The 22,321-nt window shown below is 43.0% G+C and overlaps 1 protein-coding gene across 1 annotated transcript; it reads left to right on the top strand.

Moving 5' to 3' along the window:
- Nucleotides 1-675: 675 nt before the first annotated feature.
- chrnb3a (cholinergic receptor nicotinic beta 3 subunit a) lies at nucleotides 676-15,256 on the top strand (the record flags this gene model as incomplete). Its single annotated transcript, XM_084318577.1, has 6 exons — nucleotides 676-717; nucleotides 872-981; nucleotides 3,462-3,978; nucleotides 6,297-6,487; nucleotides 13,633-13,849; nucleotides 15,122-15,256. Exons 1-6 carry the CDS (start codon nucleotides 691-693, stop codon nucleotides 15,254-15,256), a joined length of 1,197 nt encoding a protein of 398 aa, XP_084174703.1. The 5' UTR covers nucleotides 676-690.
- Between the last annotated feature and the right edge of the window lie 7,065 nt (nucleotides 15,257-22,321).

Below are 22,321 nucleotides of genomic sequence, written 5' to 3' on the forward strand. Positions count from 1 at the left end.
CGCCTGGTAATCCAGAGGTTCCCAGTTCAATTCCCGCTCCTCCCGGGCAGCGTGTCGAAGTGTCCTTGAGCAAGACACTTAAGCCCTAATTGCTCCGGATGTGCAGATTGGCACCTTGCATGGTTACCTCTGCCATCGGTGTGTGAATGTGTGAGTGAAATGTGGTAAAATGTGAGGGACAATTTGTAAAAGCGCGTTGGATAAAAGCGCTATATAAATGCATCCATTTTCCATTTACATATGTTACTCTATTACCATAAGTAACACGTTTAAACACGCAAGGCACTGTACCCCAAACATTACTGGCAAGTACTGTACAAGACTGTGGCCCCTAAAGGTGGGGAGAAAGGAGAGGAGAAGAGTCAACAGTGCTACAGGGCAATGTTGGGATGAGAGTATACAACAACACACATACACACATATTATATATTATATGTATAGTGAAATAAAGACAAAAGAGGTAGAAGCGTGTGTGTCTCTCCCACATCTCTCCAGGCTGTTAAAGAGAAGGAATATAATGTATATTTAAAGTGTGCTGAAGTGCACTCCTCTAATGACTCTCTCCTCCTCCTCCTCTTTCCTCTCATTCTCCTTTCTTAGCATGCAGTGCCAGTAAAGATTGTTAGATGTATAAATCATACTAACCCTCATGTCCTGTTGGTTTCTCTTCAGGATGAGAAGAACCAAGCGATGACCACTAATGTCTGGTTGTATCAGGTAAATATCATATCATATATTAAATATCACATTGTACCACCACATACATTCAAGATAATTTCACATCATATGATATCATTATCATAGTGTCGTAGCTATATCCCAGAACCCCTATTGTAGAATAATTGTGTATCATTGTATTGTTTCTTCGTAGGAGTGGGTGGATGTGAAGTTGATGTGGAACCCAGATGACTATGGAGGAATCACATCCATTAGAGTTCCCTCTGAGACCATATGGCTGCCTGACATTGTCCTCTATGAGAAGTGAGTGTCCTCTATGAGAAGTGAGTTACACAGACTCTGATGTCTGACATTGTCCTCAAGTTTCAAGTTTCTATTAGTTGTCATACAGAAGTACAGAATACTTTTATACAAAATGCTTCTTTCTGTTACGCTCCAGAGACTGTGCTAGACAAAAATAGATAAGTATAAAATAAAATAAGTATAGCAAGTATAAAATAGAAGTCAAGTACGTAGACACAAGTGTGCAGTATGTACATACAGATACAGCACTCAAAACTCAAACCTCTCATGCCTCTCTACCACTCTCTACCACTCCTCTATTGTTCTTGACCGGGCCAGATTTCACACCTCCACTTCCTCCCACAGGCTGGGCAGATTTTCATCTTAAATTTGTATTCGTCCCAAATGTCCCAGCCCCATCAGATTTCTTAGCTTTTTTCACTGTTTACTTATCATGCATTGCAACACTAATATATGGTCAGTACCCCAAGTCAGACTGCCCATATAAAAATTATTTTGGGGGTCTGAGGGCAGTAGCCCCCGACCCCCTCCCTGGGGAAGCACTTAAGTTAACTACCCTCTCTTTGTTCCCCCAGCCAACACCCCCGGAAAATTAACACCTGAGTAGACTTAAGTGGCACACAAGCAGCAACAAGCAGCAGACAAGCAGCAGAATTGGTTTGATTTTTGAGCGCTGCGTCTGTATGTACAATGTTCAATGCAGAGTAGAAGTGACTGAGTTACCATACAATTTACTATACAATATACGAATATACAATATACTATACAGTGCAAAGCAGAAATGGGATGAGGTACAATTTAGGTACAATTTACAGTAAGGTGTAATGAGGTATGGGTTGTAGTGCAAATTATTTACCAATAAATATAGTGTGTTTAGGTGATCTAAAGTGTGTAAGTGGGTGCTGCGGTGAGTTGTTTGTTTAAAGTGAGTGTGTGCGTGTGGATGTGTGTGCTGTGAGTGCATTTGATGGTTGTTACATAGTGTTATTGTTCGTTGAGCATCCTGATGGCCTGTGGATAGAAGCTTCTTCTGAGTCTTTCTGTGCTTGCCATGAGACTCCGGTATCGCTTGCCTGACCGCAGCAGTTCAAAGAGGCAGTTGTTTGGGTGGCTGGAGTCTTTGATAATTCTCTTAGCCTTACCCTTGTTGTAAATGTGGGAAGCCCCCCTCCAATTGTGCGTCCGGCTGAACTCTGTAGTCTGCTACGGTCTTGTGCGGTGATATTCCCAAACCAGGAGGTGATATTGCCAGTCAGGATGCTCTCTATTGTACATGAGTAGAAGTTCTTAAGGATCTTCTGACTGACTTGGAACTTCCTTAGGCGCCTGAGGAAGTAGAGGCGTTGCCGTGCCTTCTTTACAACATGTCAATGTGTGTGGTCCATGTCAAGTCCTCGTATATGTGGACTCCGAGGTACTTAAAACTGTTCACTCTCTCAACCGGTGCCCCGTCGATGCTGAGGGGGCTGTAGTCCCTGACCCCCGACCTCCTAAATTCCACAATCATCTCCTTTGTTTTGCTGACGTTCAGGGAGAGGCTGTTCTCTTGACACCATCCCGCTAGGACCATGACCTCTTCCAGGTAGGCCCTCTCGTCGTTTGCAGAGATCAGGCCCTCTATGAGAAGTGAGCTACAGACTCTGATGTCTGACATTGTCCTCTATGAGAAGTGAGCTACAGACTCTGATGTCTGACATTGTCCTCTATGAGAAGTGAGCTACAGACTCTGATGTCTGACATTGTCCTGTATGAGAAGTGAGCTACAGACTCTTGAGATCAGTGCACAACTCTACTAGCAACGTGTCATGAGTACACTTGCTACAGTAGGACTCCTAATCTTACCCACAGTATAAAGCGTTTAACACATCTTCTCTTCTCTTCTGTTCTGTTCTGTTCTGATTCTGTTCTGTTCTCTTCTCTTCTCTTCTCTTCTCTTCTCTTCTCTTCTCTTCTCTTCTCTTCTCCATTACCCTGAAGAAGACCCAGTTGGACACTTTTAAACATGGAGCCACTTAAATATAAAGCCCTTTTATTTTCTAGATTCTCAATGTTTATATCGTTATCTCACCAGTGGAAGAAAGTAATTTTTTTCTCTCCTCTCTATCTCTTTAACTTCATTCCTCTTATCCTCTTAATTTCTTCTCTCTCTCTCTCTCTCTCCTCTCTCTCCTCTCTCCTCTCTCTCTCCTCTCCTCTCTCTCTCTCTCTTCTCCTCTCTCTCTCCTCCCTCTCTCTCTCCTCCTCTCTCTCTCTCTCTTCTCTCTCTCTTCTCTCTCTCTCTCTCCTCTCTCCTCTATCTCTCTCTCTCTCTCTCTCTCTCTCTCTTCTCTCTCTACTCTCTCTCTCTCTCTCTCCCTGTACCACCTCCCCCACCTCTCACACTTCCCCCTTTCCCTGTATCAACACCCATCTCTTTACCCCTCATTTCCCTCCCCCTTTCTCCCTCTCCCCTCCCCTCCCCCCTCCAACGCTTCCCGCAGTGCGGATGGCCGCTTTGAGGGCTCCCTGATGACCAAGGCCATCGTGCGTTTCGGACGTGGCACCATCACGTGGAAGCCTCCGGCCAGCTACAAGTCGTCCTGCACCATGGACGTCACTTTCTTCCCCTTCGACCGGCAGAACTGCCCCATGAAGTTTGGCTCCTGGACGTACGACGGCAACATGGTGGATCTGGTGCTGGTGGACCACTACGTGGATCGCAAGGACTTCTTCGACAACGGCGAGTGGGAGATCCTCAACGCCACAGGGGTGAGGGGCAGCCGCCGGGACGGGGTGTACTGGTACCCGTTCCTCACCTACTCCTTCATCCTGAAGCGGCTCCCTCTGTTCTACACCCTCTTCCTCATCATCCCGTGCCTGGGCCTGTCCTTCCTCACCGTGCTGGTGTTCTACCTGCCCTCCGACGAGGGGGAGAAGCTGTCGCTCTCCACCTCTGTCCTGGTGTCCCTCACTGTGTTCCTCCTGGTCATAGAGGAGATCATTCCCTCTTCCTCCAAGGTGCGTTTCCCCTGCTCCAGAAGAAGAACCCAGTTTATAATAATAATAATAATAATAATAATAATAATAATAATAATAATAATAATAATAATAATAATAATAATAATAATAATAATAATAATAATTAGGGATGCTCGATATTGGCTTTTTTACTGATACCGATATACCGATATTGTCCAACTCTTAATTTCAGATACCGATATCAACCGATATCACATTTTAATGCCGATATCGGCCGATAATATTGGTAGGCCGATAATATCGGACATCATTTCTATAGAAATGTAAAATTTCTTTTTTCTTTTTTGAAAACAGATAACGATATTTTCCGATTTCACATTTTAATGCCGATATCGGCCGATAATATCGGTAGGCCGATAAAATAATAATAATAATAATAATAATAATAATAATAATAATAATAATAATAATAATAATAATAATAAACTTTATTTGTATAGCACCTTTCATACAAAAATTGCAGCTCAAAGTGCTTCACAACAGAAAAAAGACAGGCACAAAATCATCATCATCATCATCATCATCATCATCATCATCATCATCTTTGTTTTACGTTCCTATTTATCTTTTAATTTGCACATAAAGTGCAGACATAAAATCACAGTTTTTCACATTAGGATATAACATCCCAATAGGCCATCTTGTTTATGGTTTGATTCAGTTTTAAAAGTAGACAATAATAAAAAGCGTAAGATAGAATCGACTTAGAAATTAAATAGTGCATAGTTTATGACACAGTTTATGACAGCTAACTGCTCTGCATTTTCCTCAGCGTGTTAGCCTAAAAGAGGAATCCATGCGTCAGGAATAAGTGGTTTGTTGAGGAGGGTTTGTATTTACTCAGTTTGATTTGATTTGCCTATGTTAGCATGTCAATTCATCTTTGCAGGGAAACTACACCCATTTTCCTAGTGACCGGACAAGCATACTGTACGACATCCTAGTTCGTCTTGTAGACAATTAGCAAAATACACCCCACAAGGGAAAAAAGCAGGACCTGCAGAAGAGAGCAAACCCAACCCTTATCTCATCACATACTTTAATTAAAGGTCCCCTATCTTATAAATGGCCTTTTCCAGTGGTTTTCATTGTTTTCTAGCAATGTGGGGTTGTACCAACACTGACTAGATGTGACATTTCTACCCAGTCCCATTCCTGAATGGGGGGTTTCCCCCCCTTAGGTGGATTTTTTTTCAAATCAGTTGTGCAATAGTCACTTTTGGTGAGTTGTTTCTATACAATTCAGTTATATGACATTTAGGTATGACACAGGACTACACAAGCATTTTTAGTATAGAAATGTGTCAACAGACTAAAGCAGGGAACCACAATATTTTGCATACGAATTATGCAGAATGTAATATCATAACTGTCTATTACTTTTCTTGCAAATTAGCCAATTTTCCTTGGGTACGGTTTTGAGGTGTGTGTTCAACAGAATGTAGTATCAAAAACACATTCACAAAAAGTATGGGTTACTGAATGCTGAACTGCACTGTTATAATCACTATGCCACTGTAAGACCTTACCTGTGTCCCTGTATCACTTGTCTCTGCTGCCATTTGATTAAAAAACTTCCCTATGTCCATTTTCCTTTATTCTTTTGCATATTTCAGTTAGTCACAGTAAAAGTCACCTAGTAAAAGTGAGATAATTGACAATATTAAAACATGCTAGGGCTGTGCCGAATAGTTTGAAGCTTTGTTCATAATGTTGACATTCAAATTCTAAATCAACATAAAAAAAAAAAAAAAAATGTGTGCCATACCTTGCCATACCAGAACGACGCCCCTGCAGCCAATGCAGGTGGGTGACTGTCACTCAAAGCGCATTGCGAGTATGGGCGGAGCCCAGCCAAAAACAGCTTGGACTTTGCAAAAACAGTGGTGCCCTTGATTAAAAATACATAACAATGAATTTTATTGAAAAGAAACCTTATAGATGTGTTCCATAGACTCACAGGAATTGTGTAAAATTGCCCATATAGTGAAAAATAAAGCAAAATATGACCTCTTTAACACATCAATTCACATCTGCACTTCCAATGCCCTTGTCTAGAATGCTATGATGATGATGAGAAGTTGATGACACCTAGCCCAAACCCTCTGCAGAACCCCCATAAGTTATTGAGTTGTTGAGAAGCGAAATAGCATCTATCTATCTAATAGAATTTATGATCTATCTATCATAAATGTAATATTGACATTTGGCGAGGGAACTATTTGTATCCAGTGCAGCATATGGGAGGAAACTGTCTCCTTGTCTAATCCCTTTCCCATATCACAACCCCCTCCCAGGTGATCCCACTGATCGGAGAGTACCTCCTCTTCATCATGATCTTCGTCACCTTCTCCATCATCGTCACCGTCTTCGTCATCAATGTGCACCACCGCTCCTCCGCCACCTACCACCCCATGGCCCCCTGGGTAAAGAGCCTCTTCCTCCAGAGGCTTCCCAGACTACTGTGCATGAGGGGACACACCGACAGGTGGGCTCCTGTTGATACAGAACATGCACTGTGTTTATTCTACTGTGTTATTTCATAGAGATAAGAGGAGAAATGGTGGTGTTGTTCAATGGCACCATCACTGCCAGTACATGGTAATGGTGTTGGAGGAGAATGTGCAAAGATAAACAACAACATAAGAAAGAAAAAATAGATCATGATATATAATATAATATAAAGCGATATAAACACAAGTTTGAGCAATGGGATTTCTGTTTACATACTGACATACTGGTATCTACAAGAGTCAACAGAGATCTACAGTTGTGTTATGTACACAGTGACCACGTGTGAATGTACATACCAACAGTGCATGTGTGCAGACATTATAGATGGTCTCACTGGAATTCTGTTGCTAGGGAACACTTTCAACCCAAATGTATTTCCTGCCAACTATTGCTTTAGCTAACATAGATTCTGATTCAGATTCAGCTTTATTGTTGCATCTTTGTCATATTTCTCATACAAAAAAGAGCAAGATTCTTGGGTTTGCCCCCTCGACCTAGAGCATGGCAATAAATACACAATAGATAACAATACAATACACAAAAACACAATAAAAACCAGCATAATAATGAAGTATGAGAAAGGTGACAGTGCTGGGAGTGGTTAATATAAAAAGTGCAGTTTTATTTACAGTTTGGCTCAGCACCATGGAACGGAGGATGTGCGTTATTAATTTTTTCCTAATATAAAAAGTGCAACAGTAGAATAAAATTAACGTAAAGTACTTAAAATACTAAATACATAATATATACAATAAAATCTGAATGACTAAATAGTGTTCATGAGTCTGATGGCTTGATGAAAGTACGAGTCCTTGAGCCTGCTGGACCTGGCTCTGAGGCTGCGGTAACGCCTCCTGGAAGGTAACAGTTGGAACAGGCTGTTGTTGGGATGGCTGGGGTCCTTTATGATCTGCCGGGCCTTGCTGATGCACCGGCTGTTGTAGATGTCCTGTATGCAGGGGAACTCACAGCCGCAGATTTTCTGAGCTGTCTTAACAACTCTCTGTATTACTCTGCGGCTGTGAGCAGTGCAGTTCCCATAAGGACACTCTCTGTGATGCAGCCGGTAAGGACACTCTCGTTGGTGCCCCTGTAGAATGCACACAGGATGCTAGGCCCCATGCCAAACTTGTTTAGTCTTCTCAGGTGGAAGAGGCGTTGTTGGCCCTTCTTCACCACCTGATCCGCATGGGTGTCCCATTTGCGTGAACACTTAAGGTAACTAACTTGCGTTCAGCGTTTCTCTGATTGGCCACGACGCCCCCTTAAGGCCTCTGCATGCTACAGCAAATTCAAAGCAACTTCAACACAACATCGGCGCGATTTCAGAGCGCTTGTTGCAGACAGTCTTGTAGACTGTGTTGCTTGGGCGTTGCGTACCTGTGTCCAAAATCTAATCTAAAGACCCGTTGCGTTGGTATTGCGTAGCAGTGATTGGTTGGTAGTGAATGGGGGCGGGGCTGTCATAGAATAATATTAGTCAGCGAGGAATACCATCCGCCATTGTTGTAGGCAGCAAGCTATGCTATCAATATTAGCTAAATAATTAGCGTCATAACTGGCCTTTTTCTGAAAACCCAAGCACATATTGTTCCATAGCATACGCCTTCAGTTGATCATGACAAATCCTCTCTTACCTTGACGATTAAAAAGCCTCCATAATTTAGTAAATAAAGCTGTAGCCAGCCAGCTAGCATTGGTGATATTCAAAATGCTATCCACATTAGCTACATAGCTAACCAACTAAATACAATGGTATCCTGAGGTAATGTTAAATACAACGTTTGCTAGTCGAAATGACTGGACACACACAGGGACAAGTTAAACATCAATCAATTAATTTATTCCAACAGGTAGTTTGAGCTGCATGTGAGTCGGTCTTTCTCTCCTCTCCATTGGAAACTAATGAAGTTACGTTAAAGCACAGAACCGGCTGACAAAAGTTAAGCTGCTAGCAACAGACACTATAATACTTCCGGTCGGGGGATTTCAAAATAAAAGAGCGACGACTAAAAGCACCGGAAATACGTTTATTTTGTACATTATCTAACGTTAACACGAACCTAAACTAACTTTAGATTAGTTTAGGTTCGTGTAACGTTAGATATTGTAAAAAATAAACGTATTTACGGTGCTTTTAGACTCGCTCTTTTATTTTGAAACCCCCCGCCCGGAAGTAAAAATGATGCTTATTCTTCTGCCTGTTATCAATGGGTTGGTTGAGAAAGGAAGCGTCATCTATCTAGGGAACCTAGCTACGTACGGGGTACAATGTTACATAGGCTGCGCGTTGATGTGTCTGCAACACCGTTGCTTTGTCGATGTTGTGGTGCAGTTGCTTTGAAGTTTCTGTAGCATGCAGAGGCCTTTACGCACGCCTGCCGCTCTGACTGTGTGTTGCAGCGCGCGGCAGAGTGGCAGAGTATTGACTACGCCGTAACGAATCATTAAAAAAATATACCGTTAACTGGAATATGTTGTGCCTTTACACATATGTTGGATTACATATTCCAGTTAACGGTATCTTTTTTTAATGATTCGTTACGGCGCAGTCAATACATCCATGCATTCGGGACCTCCATGTTTTGGGGGTATTCATCAGACAAATCGGATCCGGGATTCGGCTCCCATCAGTCGGGCAAGAACTGCGGGTTTTCAGCCTCTCTCCTCTCTCCTGGAGCTTAAGGGGGAGCTTAGTATTCCTGCCTCTGAGGAGGTGGCTACAACAACACAGTGACTACATGCAGTCACTGTGTGTTGTTGTAGCCACCGGGTAAATCGCGATTTTTTTATTTGTTTGTCATGACAAACCAATTACATAATCCAACATACAGTATGTGTAAAGGCACAACATATTCCAGTTAACGGTATATTTTTTTAATGATTCGTTACGGCGTAGTCAATACTTCCATGCGTATAAATTGAGGAAGGCGAGAACACTCTGCCGCTCTGCCGCGCGCTGCAACACACAGTCAGAGCGGCAGGCGTGGATAAGGGGGCGTGCTAGCGCGCGATCACGTGGGCGTCGTGGCCAATCAGAGAAACGCTGAACAAAACGCTGAACGCAAGTTAGTTACCTTAAGTGTTCACGCGTCCCATTTCAGGTCCCCAGTGATGTTAACTCCGAGGAACCTGAACTGGCCCACTCTCTCCACATAGCAACAGGAAATAAACTTGGGTCCTTTTAAAATTTTATTGTTGTCACTTTGAAACCGTCTATCCAGATATACTTAGGGCTGGAAATTGGCCATCCTGGGGGGTGAATCTTGAAGAGGGATGGTGTCCTGGTTTAGACGGAGCTGCTCTGGTTTTTCCAAATTATTAGGATTAAAATGATTGCGATGGGTAGTTGCATTGCGTAATGTTTGGTTCCTTGAACAAACCCCACAATTTTATGTAAGCAGTCGATTTGATGGAAGCAATGGGCTGTAATCGAGCTGAATTGAATTACATTTTATTAAAATGACTGAATTTAAATGATTGATGAAAATGACTTCAGACTCTGGATTAGGGACCTGTGGACAATGTAAGAGAATGACATTTTCCGGATGAATAAATAATTGTATTTGGTTTAAAGGCACACTAAGTAGTTTCAACCAATTGATGTCACTAGAGCACCACCAAAACAATGTGGTGTTTACATAGAAATGTGGGTGGGAAGCCGGTGGGGTATGAGTCCTGGTCGCTGCAATAGCGACTTTTATTGGTCAGTCGGGAAGGAGATCTGGGGGTGTAAAGTAGCGTGCACCTTCATGTGTGTTACGCTCTCTCAGTGAAACCCCTAGCTTTCAGGTGAAAAGAAGCAACTGGTGACTCCACATGTATAATAATAATAATGCAGGACCTCTTTAGAAACGTCTTTATTTGGGATGCAACGACATGGGACATGCAATGGGTCGCACACACACACACACACACACACACACACACACACACACACACACACACACACACACACACACACACACACACACACACACACACACACACACACACACACACACACACACACACACACAGTCTTTCTCAGGGTCGCTGATGCGATTGAGCTCTGCGCTTAACCCATCCCGTTGTCCTTCCCAGCCGGGAGCAGACAGGGCGTCGGCGAGGTACCTCGCCCAGGGACCAATCCAAGTGCTCCTGCCCATCTTCGTCAGGGACGCGATAGCGTCAGTGATCTGTTGTGCATGTTTTTCCATTGGGTTTCTCTTATGGGGGGGGGGGGGGGGGGGACCTTGTGAGCACGGGGAGAACATGCAAACTCCACACAGAAAGGCCCGGGAGATACCCCACCTGGGTACCTGGCATCGCGGAAACCTGGTCCCCAAGTGGGAATCAGACCCTGGACCTTCTTGCTGTGAGGCAGTGTTAACCACTACACCACCGTGCCGCTGTATCAGAGGAGGCATGTCGTAGGCAGCGCAACGACCAGGGGGGAATTGGCATAATGACAAAATTGGGATATTTACAATTACATTAACATTTTGTCATTTAGCTGGCGCTTTTATCCAAAGCGACTTACAAGGGATATGAGCTGAGTACAAAGAAAAAAAAACTAGGGAAATAGCAAATAGGGAGGGGATACATCCACATAACATGCAGTCGCTGTCCAAAGGTTGATGCCCATAAAATAAAATAAAATAATAAAATACAGGCAGAGGGGAGGGTCTCTGCAGATAAAGACACCACCACTCATACTGTAAGTGATGACTAAGGGGGATTATGTTTGTATGAGACTATACATTGGTTTTTTTCCCCGGATAATTCTACTCATTATGCCTTTGATTTTCATAGTTACATTTTTCCATGTTCGTTCTTAGCCAATTATGGAAATGAGCTGTCATCCCTCAAGCAGGGCATTGAGCAGGAGAGCGTGCAGCTGGACAAAATGTGAAAATCAGGCAATATCCTTTTACTTAACGGTTAATTTGTTCTACTAATAGATTCAATGACTGCACTTTAGGTTATTGGTGGATGTTTAGTAAGCAGCCTCCACAAACCTTTAATGACATTATGTTCTTCGACTTCCCATTAACGGCGTATTAATCCCTGCCTGTGAGGAAGACATTGACAGATATTAAATATCCACTATGTGGACAGAAATGCATCCTCTCATTGCTTATTTAAAGATGCTATAGATAACATTTTTATGTAGAGTAACCTTTTTTTAATAATACATCCACAGCGCTTGTGAAACCCCATGTCAACCATGTCTGGTCCAAGTTAGCAAGGAATGTTGGAATACTGGGAAGAATTAGCCACATTCGGAACCATAAATCCCTACATACACTGTACTGCATGCTCATTCTGCCATATCTAAATTACTGTGTGGAGGTTTGTGGTAATACCTACAAGAGCACCCTAAGGCAATAATCACCATGCAAAAAAGAGCAATCAGAATTGTAAATAATGTAGGATATTATGAACACACCAATGGACTATTTCTAAAATCACAGACATTGACATTTTGGGATTTAGTGGAATTCAAAACTGCACAAATGGTGTTTAAACCAAGTCATAATCTACTACCAGGCAACATCCAAACGATTTTCAGAGATAGAGAAGGGGGATATAACGAAGATCAGCGATACATTTAACACATTCCCGGCCAATCACATATATATACATGATTGGGAGCTGACGCTTGACGGCCAATCACGTATATACGTTTTTAACTCGTTTTTTCTTTTATTCGATTTTAATATCCTATTCAATGTCACGGAGCTGTATTTTGGCTGGAAAAGGCATATTCGGACTCCGAAAGTGCAGTACCGGCCAGATCCTGGTATTGGCGCTGTTTCGAGAATGCAGTAATCCTTGTTGCAGACTTGGTGTCAAATCTTTTGCGCTTCGGGCGGACTTTTCTGTTAGCCTGAAGTGAGGGCTTCACCAGATCGCATGGAATACTTTTTGCGACGCCAAATTCATTATGCAGTAAAGGAATATGGCATCAGCCAATGGACATATGATCTAGCAGATGGCGATCAAATAACTGGACAATTATTTTTGGAATCCAACCGGCCACAGGTAAGAGCAATTTGACGTCAATTTCAGCTTGATCGTCCAAGGATTTAATAGCCATCCCCCTGCTCAGCCTATGTTGTGGTAATAACGAATGCCGTTATTGGTAATCAATCATCAGAAATGACTTCCCCCGCCCCCCCCTTTCATGCATTCCTGATGGAACATAATACCGATCATATGCATTTGGATTTTTAACTCTAGCTTGTGTAGGGACGAAACGTTTAACGTTATTAGCTTAGCGCCTTATAAATAGCTTTGCAGGAATTATCCCAGGTCATTCCGATATAACACTCATATTCACCACGGTATAAAATGGGAACGAATTGATGAAATTTTTTTTTCTTTATGGCATATTGAACGGAAGGTTTATACTGTCAATTGACAATGACATTGGACCCATAGCTATAATATAAAATATAGATTTAGCTCTACAAACAACGTGACGCACAGTGAACGTTTGTAATGGAAAAGTGGGGCCTATCTAATGGCTGGCCGGGAATGTGTTAAGATGATGCACTGAGTTAGCACCTTTACAAGCTTGTAGCTTCAGCCCTAACCTTTTCGGCCAACTTGTAATTTGATTTGTGTGTTGTTGTTTTTTTGTACATGCTAAATGGCTCGACATTTTGAAATAGAAACTTCATTCATTCATTCATTAATTCATTAATTCATTCATCGCTTAAGCAAATTATTGATTAATGAATGTATCAAAGATTCTGCAAGTCCAAAATCAATGTTGTTTACATGTTGCATGCATGTATCCCCTCCCTACATCCCATTTCCCCACAGGGAATGCACCTGATTGGATAAATGACATGCTGGTGCTTTCGTGTGACATCTAGTATGTCAGAATGTTATCTATAGCACCTTTAATATCTTGTTTGAAACTGCTTGCTACTATTTGTACTGGCAACAGTAGTGTTTGAGAAGCATCAGGCAGAAAGCAAATATGAATGGAGGAATATTATATAGATGTAGTGTAAGAAAGTACAACTTGGTATCTGATATCTGATAGTGTTATTTACTGAATACACAAACATCCTATTATTACAGTAATAAATACATCTTCCATCATTTCCTCATTTGTTTCCCTAGGTTCCACTTCCCAGATATCGAGCTGCGCAGCCCAGAGCTGAAGCCTCGTGGAGGTCCAGGGAAGAGGGGGACGTCGGGCCACAGCGCAGGCCAGCAGAGAGGGCCCGTGGGGGGGAAAGAAGATGAGAACCATGCCTGGCTGGCCATGCTGGAGAAAGCCACAAACTCAGTGCGCTACATCAGCCGACACATCAAGAAGGAGCACTTTATCCGAGAGGTGGGGTCCTGTATAGATCAGTGGGTAGAGAATGGCATTAACACTGTCAGGTTCAATCTCATACTAATAATGTATACACATGGGGCTGTCACTTTTTCCCCAAATGAAGTTTGAACGAATCCAACTAAAAGATTGTTTGTTCAAAGTAATTCTAACAGTAATCAGAATCCTCTGTTATAACCCCCCCCCCCCCTACTGGCAGGTAATTCACAATTACAAATGCCCTTATTTTTTACAGTCTAAGAAAAGTTCTCATTTATGTCACGAATGTCACGATTGATAAGATGACAGGCATCCTTGCTCCTGTAGCAAGTTTTGTGCCCATATGATTTGATCAGTTTGGATGAACTCACACAGCCCCGCTGTTCTTGCCTCAGTGCTGTGCTCAGTAGTCAGTCAAGCAGTGAGGCAGAGAGGAGAGACGAAGACAAGCAGATGTGCAGTGAGACACACAACAGTTTTGGGGAGCAAGACGCCCAAATATTAACATTCTAATATACAGTAAAAAACACATTCAATCACATTGTTACAATTAGCTAGAACAGTTAACGTTTCACCACGTTCAATTCGAAGAGTTAGAACATTGCCAGCCCTAGTGTACACTATTTGACAGTCAAAATTGTGAAATGTACCTTTAAGACGTGTAGGTTTTCGCAGCGTCAGTGATATTTGCCCCTTTGTGGTTCATTGGGCGACACTCTAGAGCAGCTAGAGGCACGGTGTGATCCTGCTGAGCTCCAGCTGCTTTAGTGTTTCTCAACTCAACAGTGACATATTTAGTGTATGGACTCTTCTCACATATGAATAGAATAGTAGCTGTAAGCCTTATATGGTCAGTGTGGTAGCTATAGCAGCACTTCATCTTGCCCAGTCGTCCGGTCTCCCATCCCCCCGCTTTCATTTTAGAGCCACCATTACGGCTCTACAGACTGAAAGCGTTATAACTCCTGGTACTGTAAGTGGATACAACCAGGTTGCATAATATTAGGTAGGGGTGAGGATGGGGAGAGTGTTTGTTCTCAAATATTGAATTTGCTTTAAAAGGTTTGCATTTTTCTGTCATATAAAATGTCTGTCCTATTGCTGCTCCCATCTTGCCTCTCTCTCTCTCTCTCTCTCTCTCTCTCTCTCTCTCTCTCTCTCTCTCTCTCTCTCTCTCTCTCTCTCTCTCTCTCTCTCTCTCTCTCTCTCTCTCTCTCTCTCTCTCTCTCTCTCTCTCTCTCTCTCTCTCTCTCTCTCTCTCTCTCTCTCTCTCTCTCTCTCTCTGTATAGGTAGTTCAGGACTGGAAGTTTGTGGCCCAGGTGTTAGACAGGATCTTCCTGTGGGCCTTCCTCACTGTCTCGGTGCTGGGCACCATCCTCATCTTCACCCCTGCCGTGCAGCTGTATCTCACTACACCGCCATGAACACACACACACACAACACACACACACACACACACACACACACACACACACACACACACACACACACACACACACACACACACACCACACACACACTTTCAAGACCTTTTATTTCAATACCATATCCTGAGATAAACGCCTGTAAACCTGCGCTGTACCCCTGAATATATGCAAACACAACCCTGCACCCCTTATGCCAACAGACATCACAGGAATGGGCCTCTGGTTCTCTTCTCACTAGTCTCCAACCCAAGCTCTCTGCTGCCCAACACTGGTGCCCACTCACTGCCAGCTTAATCTACCCAATGGGAGAAGCACTGTAGTGATCAGTCCTTAAAGTGCTATAGCTAACATTCAGCCCCTAGACCTAGATGTTGCACTCCCCCCCTTTGGGGGTTAGTACCATCGAGTATGAGCCATCGAAGTAAGTCCAGATCAAACTAGGCATTGCAGATCAACTGAAGTTCCTGCAAATGTCTAAGCTATTTCTTATGTAACATGTTGTCAGAACAATTTAATTATAAATTCATAGTCAATACATTATTGGAGGGGAAAGTAATACCTTTATTCATCATATTTCTAAAAGGTCTGTGGATGTATTCTTTCTTTTTTATGATTTGTCTACATAAAACATTATCTATAGCACCTTTCATCTCTGGACTGTTTAATTTTGCCCCCCCCCCCCCCCCCCACACACACACACACACACTTCATTAAGTCATTCATATTCAGTAATTCTCAAACCCAGGATTTCTGTTTGAACTTGTTGTATATCTCCGATGTGATCTATATGATGAATATGTTTTACTGAAAGGCTCAAACTTCAGACTTGCCTGATGATGTGTTCTGTCTGGTTTGAATCAATGTATTTCAGCCAGTGTAATATACACATGTATAGGAGCATATTAAGCAATAAGTAAATTACTGTATTATCAATCATCTGTATTATTCAGAAATCCACATTTTGTGTTAATTCTCCATCGCAATATACATAGGATCTATATGTCTGTATCCACTGAAGTAAGCCAGCAATATGCACAGTATCAATTAAATCACAAGTTGTATGATTTCATACCTCACCACATTATCATGTCATGTGCTGTCTGTGCTGTAACTATGATTATAATAACATCTTTTGTCAAGATAAATGGAATGTGTGAACTCTTAAAAGAACCACGTGTTTTTTATTCCACTGATTCAGTTTGGATTTTGTCAGAAGAATAAGATAAGATAAGATAAGATATTCCTTTATTGATCCCCTTGGGAAATTCAGGAATGATGTGTGGCGATGACTACAGGCCTACTGTTAATGTGCTTTTTGGGTGCAATGTCATTGCATGCCCACTAGGTGGGAGCAAATCTCTTCCAATCAAAGGAGAAAAGCACAGCTCCGGTTGAATAAGGAGGAACCAACTACCCATATAAAACGTGTCTATTGGTCAACACTCTCCTGTATAGCCAATGTATCTTCTATGTACACAATAAATCATGTCTCAAATTAACACATGCTTAAAATATTTATCTTACAAGGATCACAATGACTAATATGCTAATAATATGTGGACAAAATAACATGTTGACAGAGAATCATTTTCTCATTTACAGCAAAGAGCTGGGGGAGTTCACGAAGTGAGCAGGGGTTTGACACCTAACCGAGCTACACTTGGGAGCTACCCGGTAAAACCATAGTCCTGTCACATACAGCATACTAAACAGCATCTCTTTAGCAGCCGGAGGTTACAGTAAGTGCTTTGCTCGACAGCGCGTTACCAGAGATATCCCCTCCTCCACCCGCACTCTCTCCCAGACGGTCTTATCCCGTGTTAGAAGCACCAACCCCCCCCCCCTCAGCCTCCAATGATATCATGATGTTGTTCTACTCTGGCCTAGTTTAGGGGTACCCAAGACGTTGTTCTCACTTCAGGCTTGTTAAAATGGCTGCTGGTGTCCTACAGTGAAAACCTCTCCACCATCCTGCTATGGTAGTCTGACCTCACCGCCTCCTCTATTATTCACAGCATCACATCTGACTCAGGCAGACAGGTGTGCATTTGTGTTTGTGCATGGGTGTGTGTATACTGTATGTATGTGTGTTAAAGTAGGGTGACCATATTTAGATTTCCAAAAAAGAGGACATGCTGGCCCCAGCCTTGAGATACTTAATGATACTTTGCACAATCGAAGCAGGCATGGCCACCTTCATTTCACTATGTCTTGTGTATGTAGGCCTACTGTACTGTATGTGATGAATAAACCTCTTGAATCTCTACTCAAAGTTTACTCAAAGATGCCTTTATTGTTTTAACCTCTTAACATGCATCCAGAAAAGCGGCACATTTTTTTTACTTGAACTTGAGGACTGCATTATTTTTTTGCAAAGCTTATCTTTATACGTTATGCTTAGCACACACGCATAAGCCTGGTCTCTTTTTAAAGATAACATTCTGAAGTTACTAATGCAAAAAAGGAAAATCACTTTTAGTGCTAATGAAATAGAGTAGCATATAGGTCTGAACTTGAGTTGAACGTGAACTTGTGTACTCACATTTTTCTGCAGTGGTTGCAAAATCCCAAAATCTTTAATGTCTCGCATAGGATTTCATTTGCAGCAGGAACAAGTGCAATAAACATGTGTGTATGTGTGTGTGTGTGTGTGTGTGTGTGTGTGTGTGAGTGTGTGTAACAGAGAGATAGACAAATACACCATATCTCAGTGAGGCGGTATATTCTGTGTACAGGTGTGTGTGTGTACATGTGTATTTACACCCATCATTCTCCCGCAGGTGAATCCAAGCCCCCCCCCCCCCCCCCCCCCCCCCCTTGCGTCCAGTAGAATGAGTACAGTTCAAGCTTGTTCATGGAGAAAAATCCCTGACCATGATGGGTGAACAATTACATGCTTGACACCCCGAGCGTTCTTTCCAGAGACACTCCATACAACCATATTTCATATGCCTGCTTTCTGCGCTACTGTTGCAACCGGGCTTGATATAAATATATGTGTGGTCATCGCTTCAGGATGTGGGGATTGATATGAATATAGGTCATCGCTTCAGGATGTGGGGATTGATATGAATATATGTGGTCATCGCTTCAGGATGTGGGGATTGATATGAATATAGGTCATCGCTTCAGGATGTGGGGATTGATATGAATATAGGTCATCGCTTCAGGATGTGGGGATTGATATGAATATATGTGTGGTCATCGCTTCAGGATGTGGGGATTGATATGAATATATGTGTGGTCATCGCTTCAGGATGTGGGGATTGATATGAATATATGTGTGGTCATCGCTTCAGGATGTGGGGATTGATATGAATATATGTGTGGTCATCGCTTCAGGATGTGGGGATTGTCAGTGTGCCTGTGTATAGTAGGGAAAGGGTAGGAGGCTATGTGTTCAACATCTGCAGAATTCCTACACTTAAAGCATTACATCACGAGACAGAGTGGGTTATAGAAATTATATCACGCCTATGGGTGGTTGTTAGGCCCGAGGCGTAGCCGAGGGTCGTTAGACCCACATAGGCGTGATCTAATTTCTATAACACACTCTGTCGTGTGATGTAATGCTTTTATATGTAGCAGGGTGGATTAGCCCTGCTTTATGGGAGTGGATGTACATGGCCACCTGGTAGTGAGAACGCAGCAGAGCTGGGTCCAGCTGGGTCCCCGACTGTAGGCCAGGAATGTTGAAGTGGAGGTCGAGCAGCGGGAGTGGATGGGGCCTAGGATTCACTAACCTAGGAATGGTGCGCTGGTCCTTCTTGCCCTCCAGGGCGATCAACAGCAGCTCCCCACACACCCACACTTCCCCCAATACTTCTTGGGCCCTCCCACACCCGATGGCAGTAAAGATGGATGATATATTCGCTCCCCAAAGCAGTACCCTTCCCGAATGATGAGTGGAGACCTTTCACAATGAACCATAGGCAGGGGGGTGGGGAAAGGGTTAAATTGTAATGAGCATTACCCGGAAAGGAAAGGGTTAGATAAGATGCACATTAACAGACACGCATACAGTGGTCCCATTTACTTCTCCTTTACTGGAAGTCTGATGCACGTTACAAATAATTACACACGTATGAAAGTTACTCTCGCACTGGGCACCTAGTGCTCTCGCTCTACAATGCAGACTAAAGTTATTCCCACACTGGGCTAGACACAGTAATAACCTCTTCCCTTTAAGGGTTATCTACTGCTTCGCTTCTCCGTAGGTGGGGATAGAGGGGAGGAAGAAGGAGAGGGATAAAGGAGTTATTCAATGGGAATTTTGTAAAAGAACACACATTATTATTACACTCAACCAAAATGACAGTGGGCCCACGTTGCAAATAAAAGTCCTATCTATAGCCGGCTTTTCCCCAAAATAATAAAAGGTTGGGGCGCCCCTAAACACTGTTACCAGCGTCAGTTCAAAGCACTGCTTCTCTTCGCCCTTAAGGAGCCAGCGCCGCACAGAGAGAATGTCTACCGATAAAGTTTCAGCACACGGAGCGCTTGCTGTACTTATCCAAATGGCGGGCCCGCTCCCACCACCAACCGTCCGTGTGGTGAGATGGCTGTCCAGAGGTCCTGTGATAGCAGGCAGCGGGGCTGGGTAGACGTTGGGCAGGTGACTGCTGGGGCAACGGCTCGGAGGGGCTGGAGGAGCGTGCAGTGTAGTGACATCCGCTGCTGGGCTGAAGGGGTGGGGCGAGACACGGGATAAACTGTGGTGCTAGCCTAACTGAAGCTAAGCTGTGGGTCGTGGTGAACCCCCTGTCATGACGCATATACTTCAGCTAAAACACAATGTGGGCAATATCTACCACGCTCTTTGGCAGTTGCTCGTCTGCTGCTTTGCTCCCAATGTCTCTTCCGCATTAACTAAAAGCTAAGCTATCGCATACTCATTACTAACCTGCTTCGTAACTGGGTTTATATCTCGCATGCTCGAGGTCCGGAGCTCCAGCTCCGTGCGTCCTCTTCCCTCTGTGGAAAACGATGAAGAGGAAGTGCCTCCGTCGGCGCCGCGCCCTGAGCCCATCCTTCTTCACCTGTATCTCCCTGCCCAACGTCGTCACCAGCTCCCCCTGGCGGCACCTGTATCCTGTCCCACTATGAAGTGTCAATGTTAGGATAGGGAGGATCAAGAAAGGTAGCAAGTTAAGTGTCAATGTTAGGATAGGGAGGATCAAGAGTGGTCAGCCGGTTACACAACTTCCTCGCAAACACAGGGAATGCAAGGAATTAGCGTTAGACACATTGAATTATTGTCAGACATATTCAGGTGTCTACATTTACAATGGCCGAATTCATCCAACTTTATTGCTATACAATAAACACACATTAATTGAAGATTTATTGACAAAACCATCCGCAGAAAAAGTAGTTAAAAAAAAAGAGAAGTTGCCTCCGTGTGGAAGCAGCTCGGAGGTGCGCTGTTTCAAGGCAAGAATGAGGTGAGCGTGTGTTATTGAATTGATTTATTGATTGATTGAACATTTTATTAATGTCCGCCTTGTTTCAAACTGGTTAGGCTTAGGCCCTCTTTCGATGTCGCCCTCTTTCGAAGTCGGTTATGCTTAGAGTTTGGAATCAGGGCTGGTGGTCTATCGCCCTGCTCTAAAGATAAACTCTAAGCATAACCGACTTCGAAAGAGGGCCTAAGCCTAACCAGTTTGAAACAAGGCGGACATTAATAAAATGTTCAATCAATCAATCAATCAATTCAATAACCCACGCTCACTTAAAACAGCGCACCTCCCAGCTGCTTCTATAGAAAGTAGGTTTTTTTTTACCTACTTTCTATAGAAGCATCTAAGAATGAAGTTCTTAACCGTTCTTAACCAGTTCGACACAAGGCAGACATTAATAAAATGTTCAATCAATCAATCAATCAATCAATTAATTCAATAACCGACGCTCACTTACAACAGCGCACCTCCGCGTGAGAGTGTGTTATTGGTTTGATTGATTGATTGCTTGAACATTTTATTAACAGTGAAATGCATGTCCTTTTGACGAATGGCATCTAACAACAGACTTCCCGCGATTTATATTTTGTTCCACAATTACTCATGACCCACCAATTACATAATCCAACATTGTGTAAGAAACTAACACATTAGCCGTGACAGAATCGTTTTTGAATTAGTCGTTATGACGCTTTCAACACATCCATTCGTAAAGATTATTGTCCGCCATCTTGGTTTTTCCTATGGAAAAGTCTAACTGGCGGAGTGATTGAAATTCGGTTGTGGGCGGGTTCTGGGATCACGAGCGTGGGTTATAAGAAATAACCACGTCTAACTTGACTGTTTCAGCCAATAATAATAGAGAAATTTGCATGCCATTGTATAATTTTTCATACACAGCACCCCTGGGGCAGTTCATTTTGTATTTTAGTGGAAAGTCCCCTATGAAAAGCAACAGCAGAAGTTTGTCCTCCCTGAATCTGTGATGTCATAGTAAATAGAAAGCTGCATAATTGGTGTGAATTAGAGACACAGGGGTTCTGGGGTTTTGTTAATGTTAGACATTATGTATGTGTGTGTGTGTGTGTGTGTGTGTGTGTGTGTGTGTGTGTGTGTGTGTGTGTGTGTGTGTGTGTGTGTGTGTGTGTGTGTGTGTGTGTGTGTGTGTGTGTGTGTGTGTGCGTGCGTGCGAGCGAGCGAGCGAGTGAATGGGTGAGTGAGGCATAAGTTGTCAAGTGCTTTGGATAATTGTATTATGTGAATCTCAAGAGGAGTCCCAAGTGATGTTAGACATACTGTAGTTGGTGTTTGAACAACTCAAACAGTGCCTATAAGTTAACGTTTTTTAATTTTAAAGGTGGTCCTGCCTACCTATACATTCTTAGTGAGTGTAAATACTTGAGGCTGATTATAAATAAATGTTTAGATTACAGTGGGTCTGTGGCCCCCGGAGCCTTGATGTGCTAAGTATGAGGTGTGCTTATTTTTTGGCTCTCCAAGCTAACACTAACGTTACCACTCGCCTACCGCAGCTTTTCGGACCAACAGAACGGTAACACTCAAGGTTTATCTATGCTGTATTATCTCAGCAACGGGGATGCAT

Source organism: Notolepis coatsorum, assembly GCF_963971535.1.
Source record: "Notolepis coatsorum genome assembly, chromosome: 7".
In the NCBI taxonomy this organism is placed as follows: Eukaryota; Metazoa; Chordata; class Actinopteri; order Aulopiformes; family Paralepididae; genus Notolepis; species Notolepis coatsorum.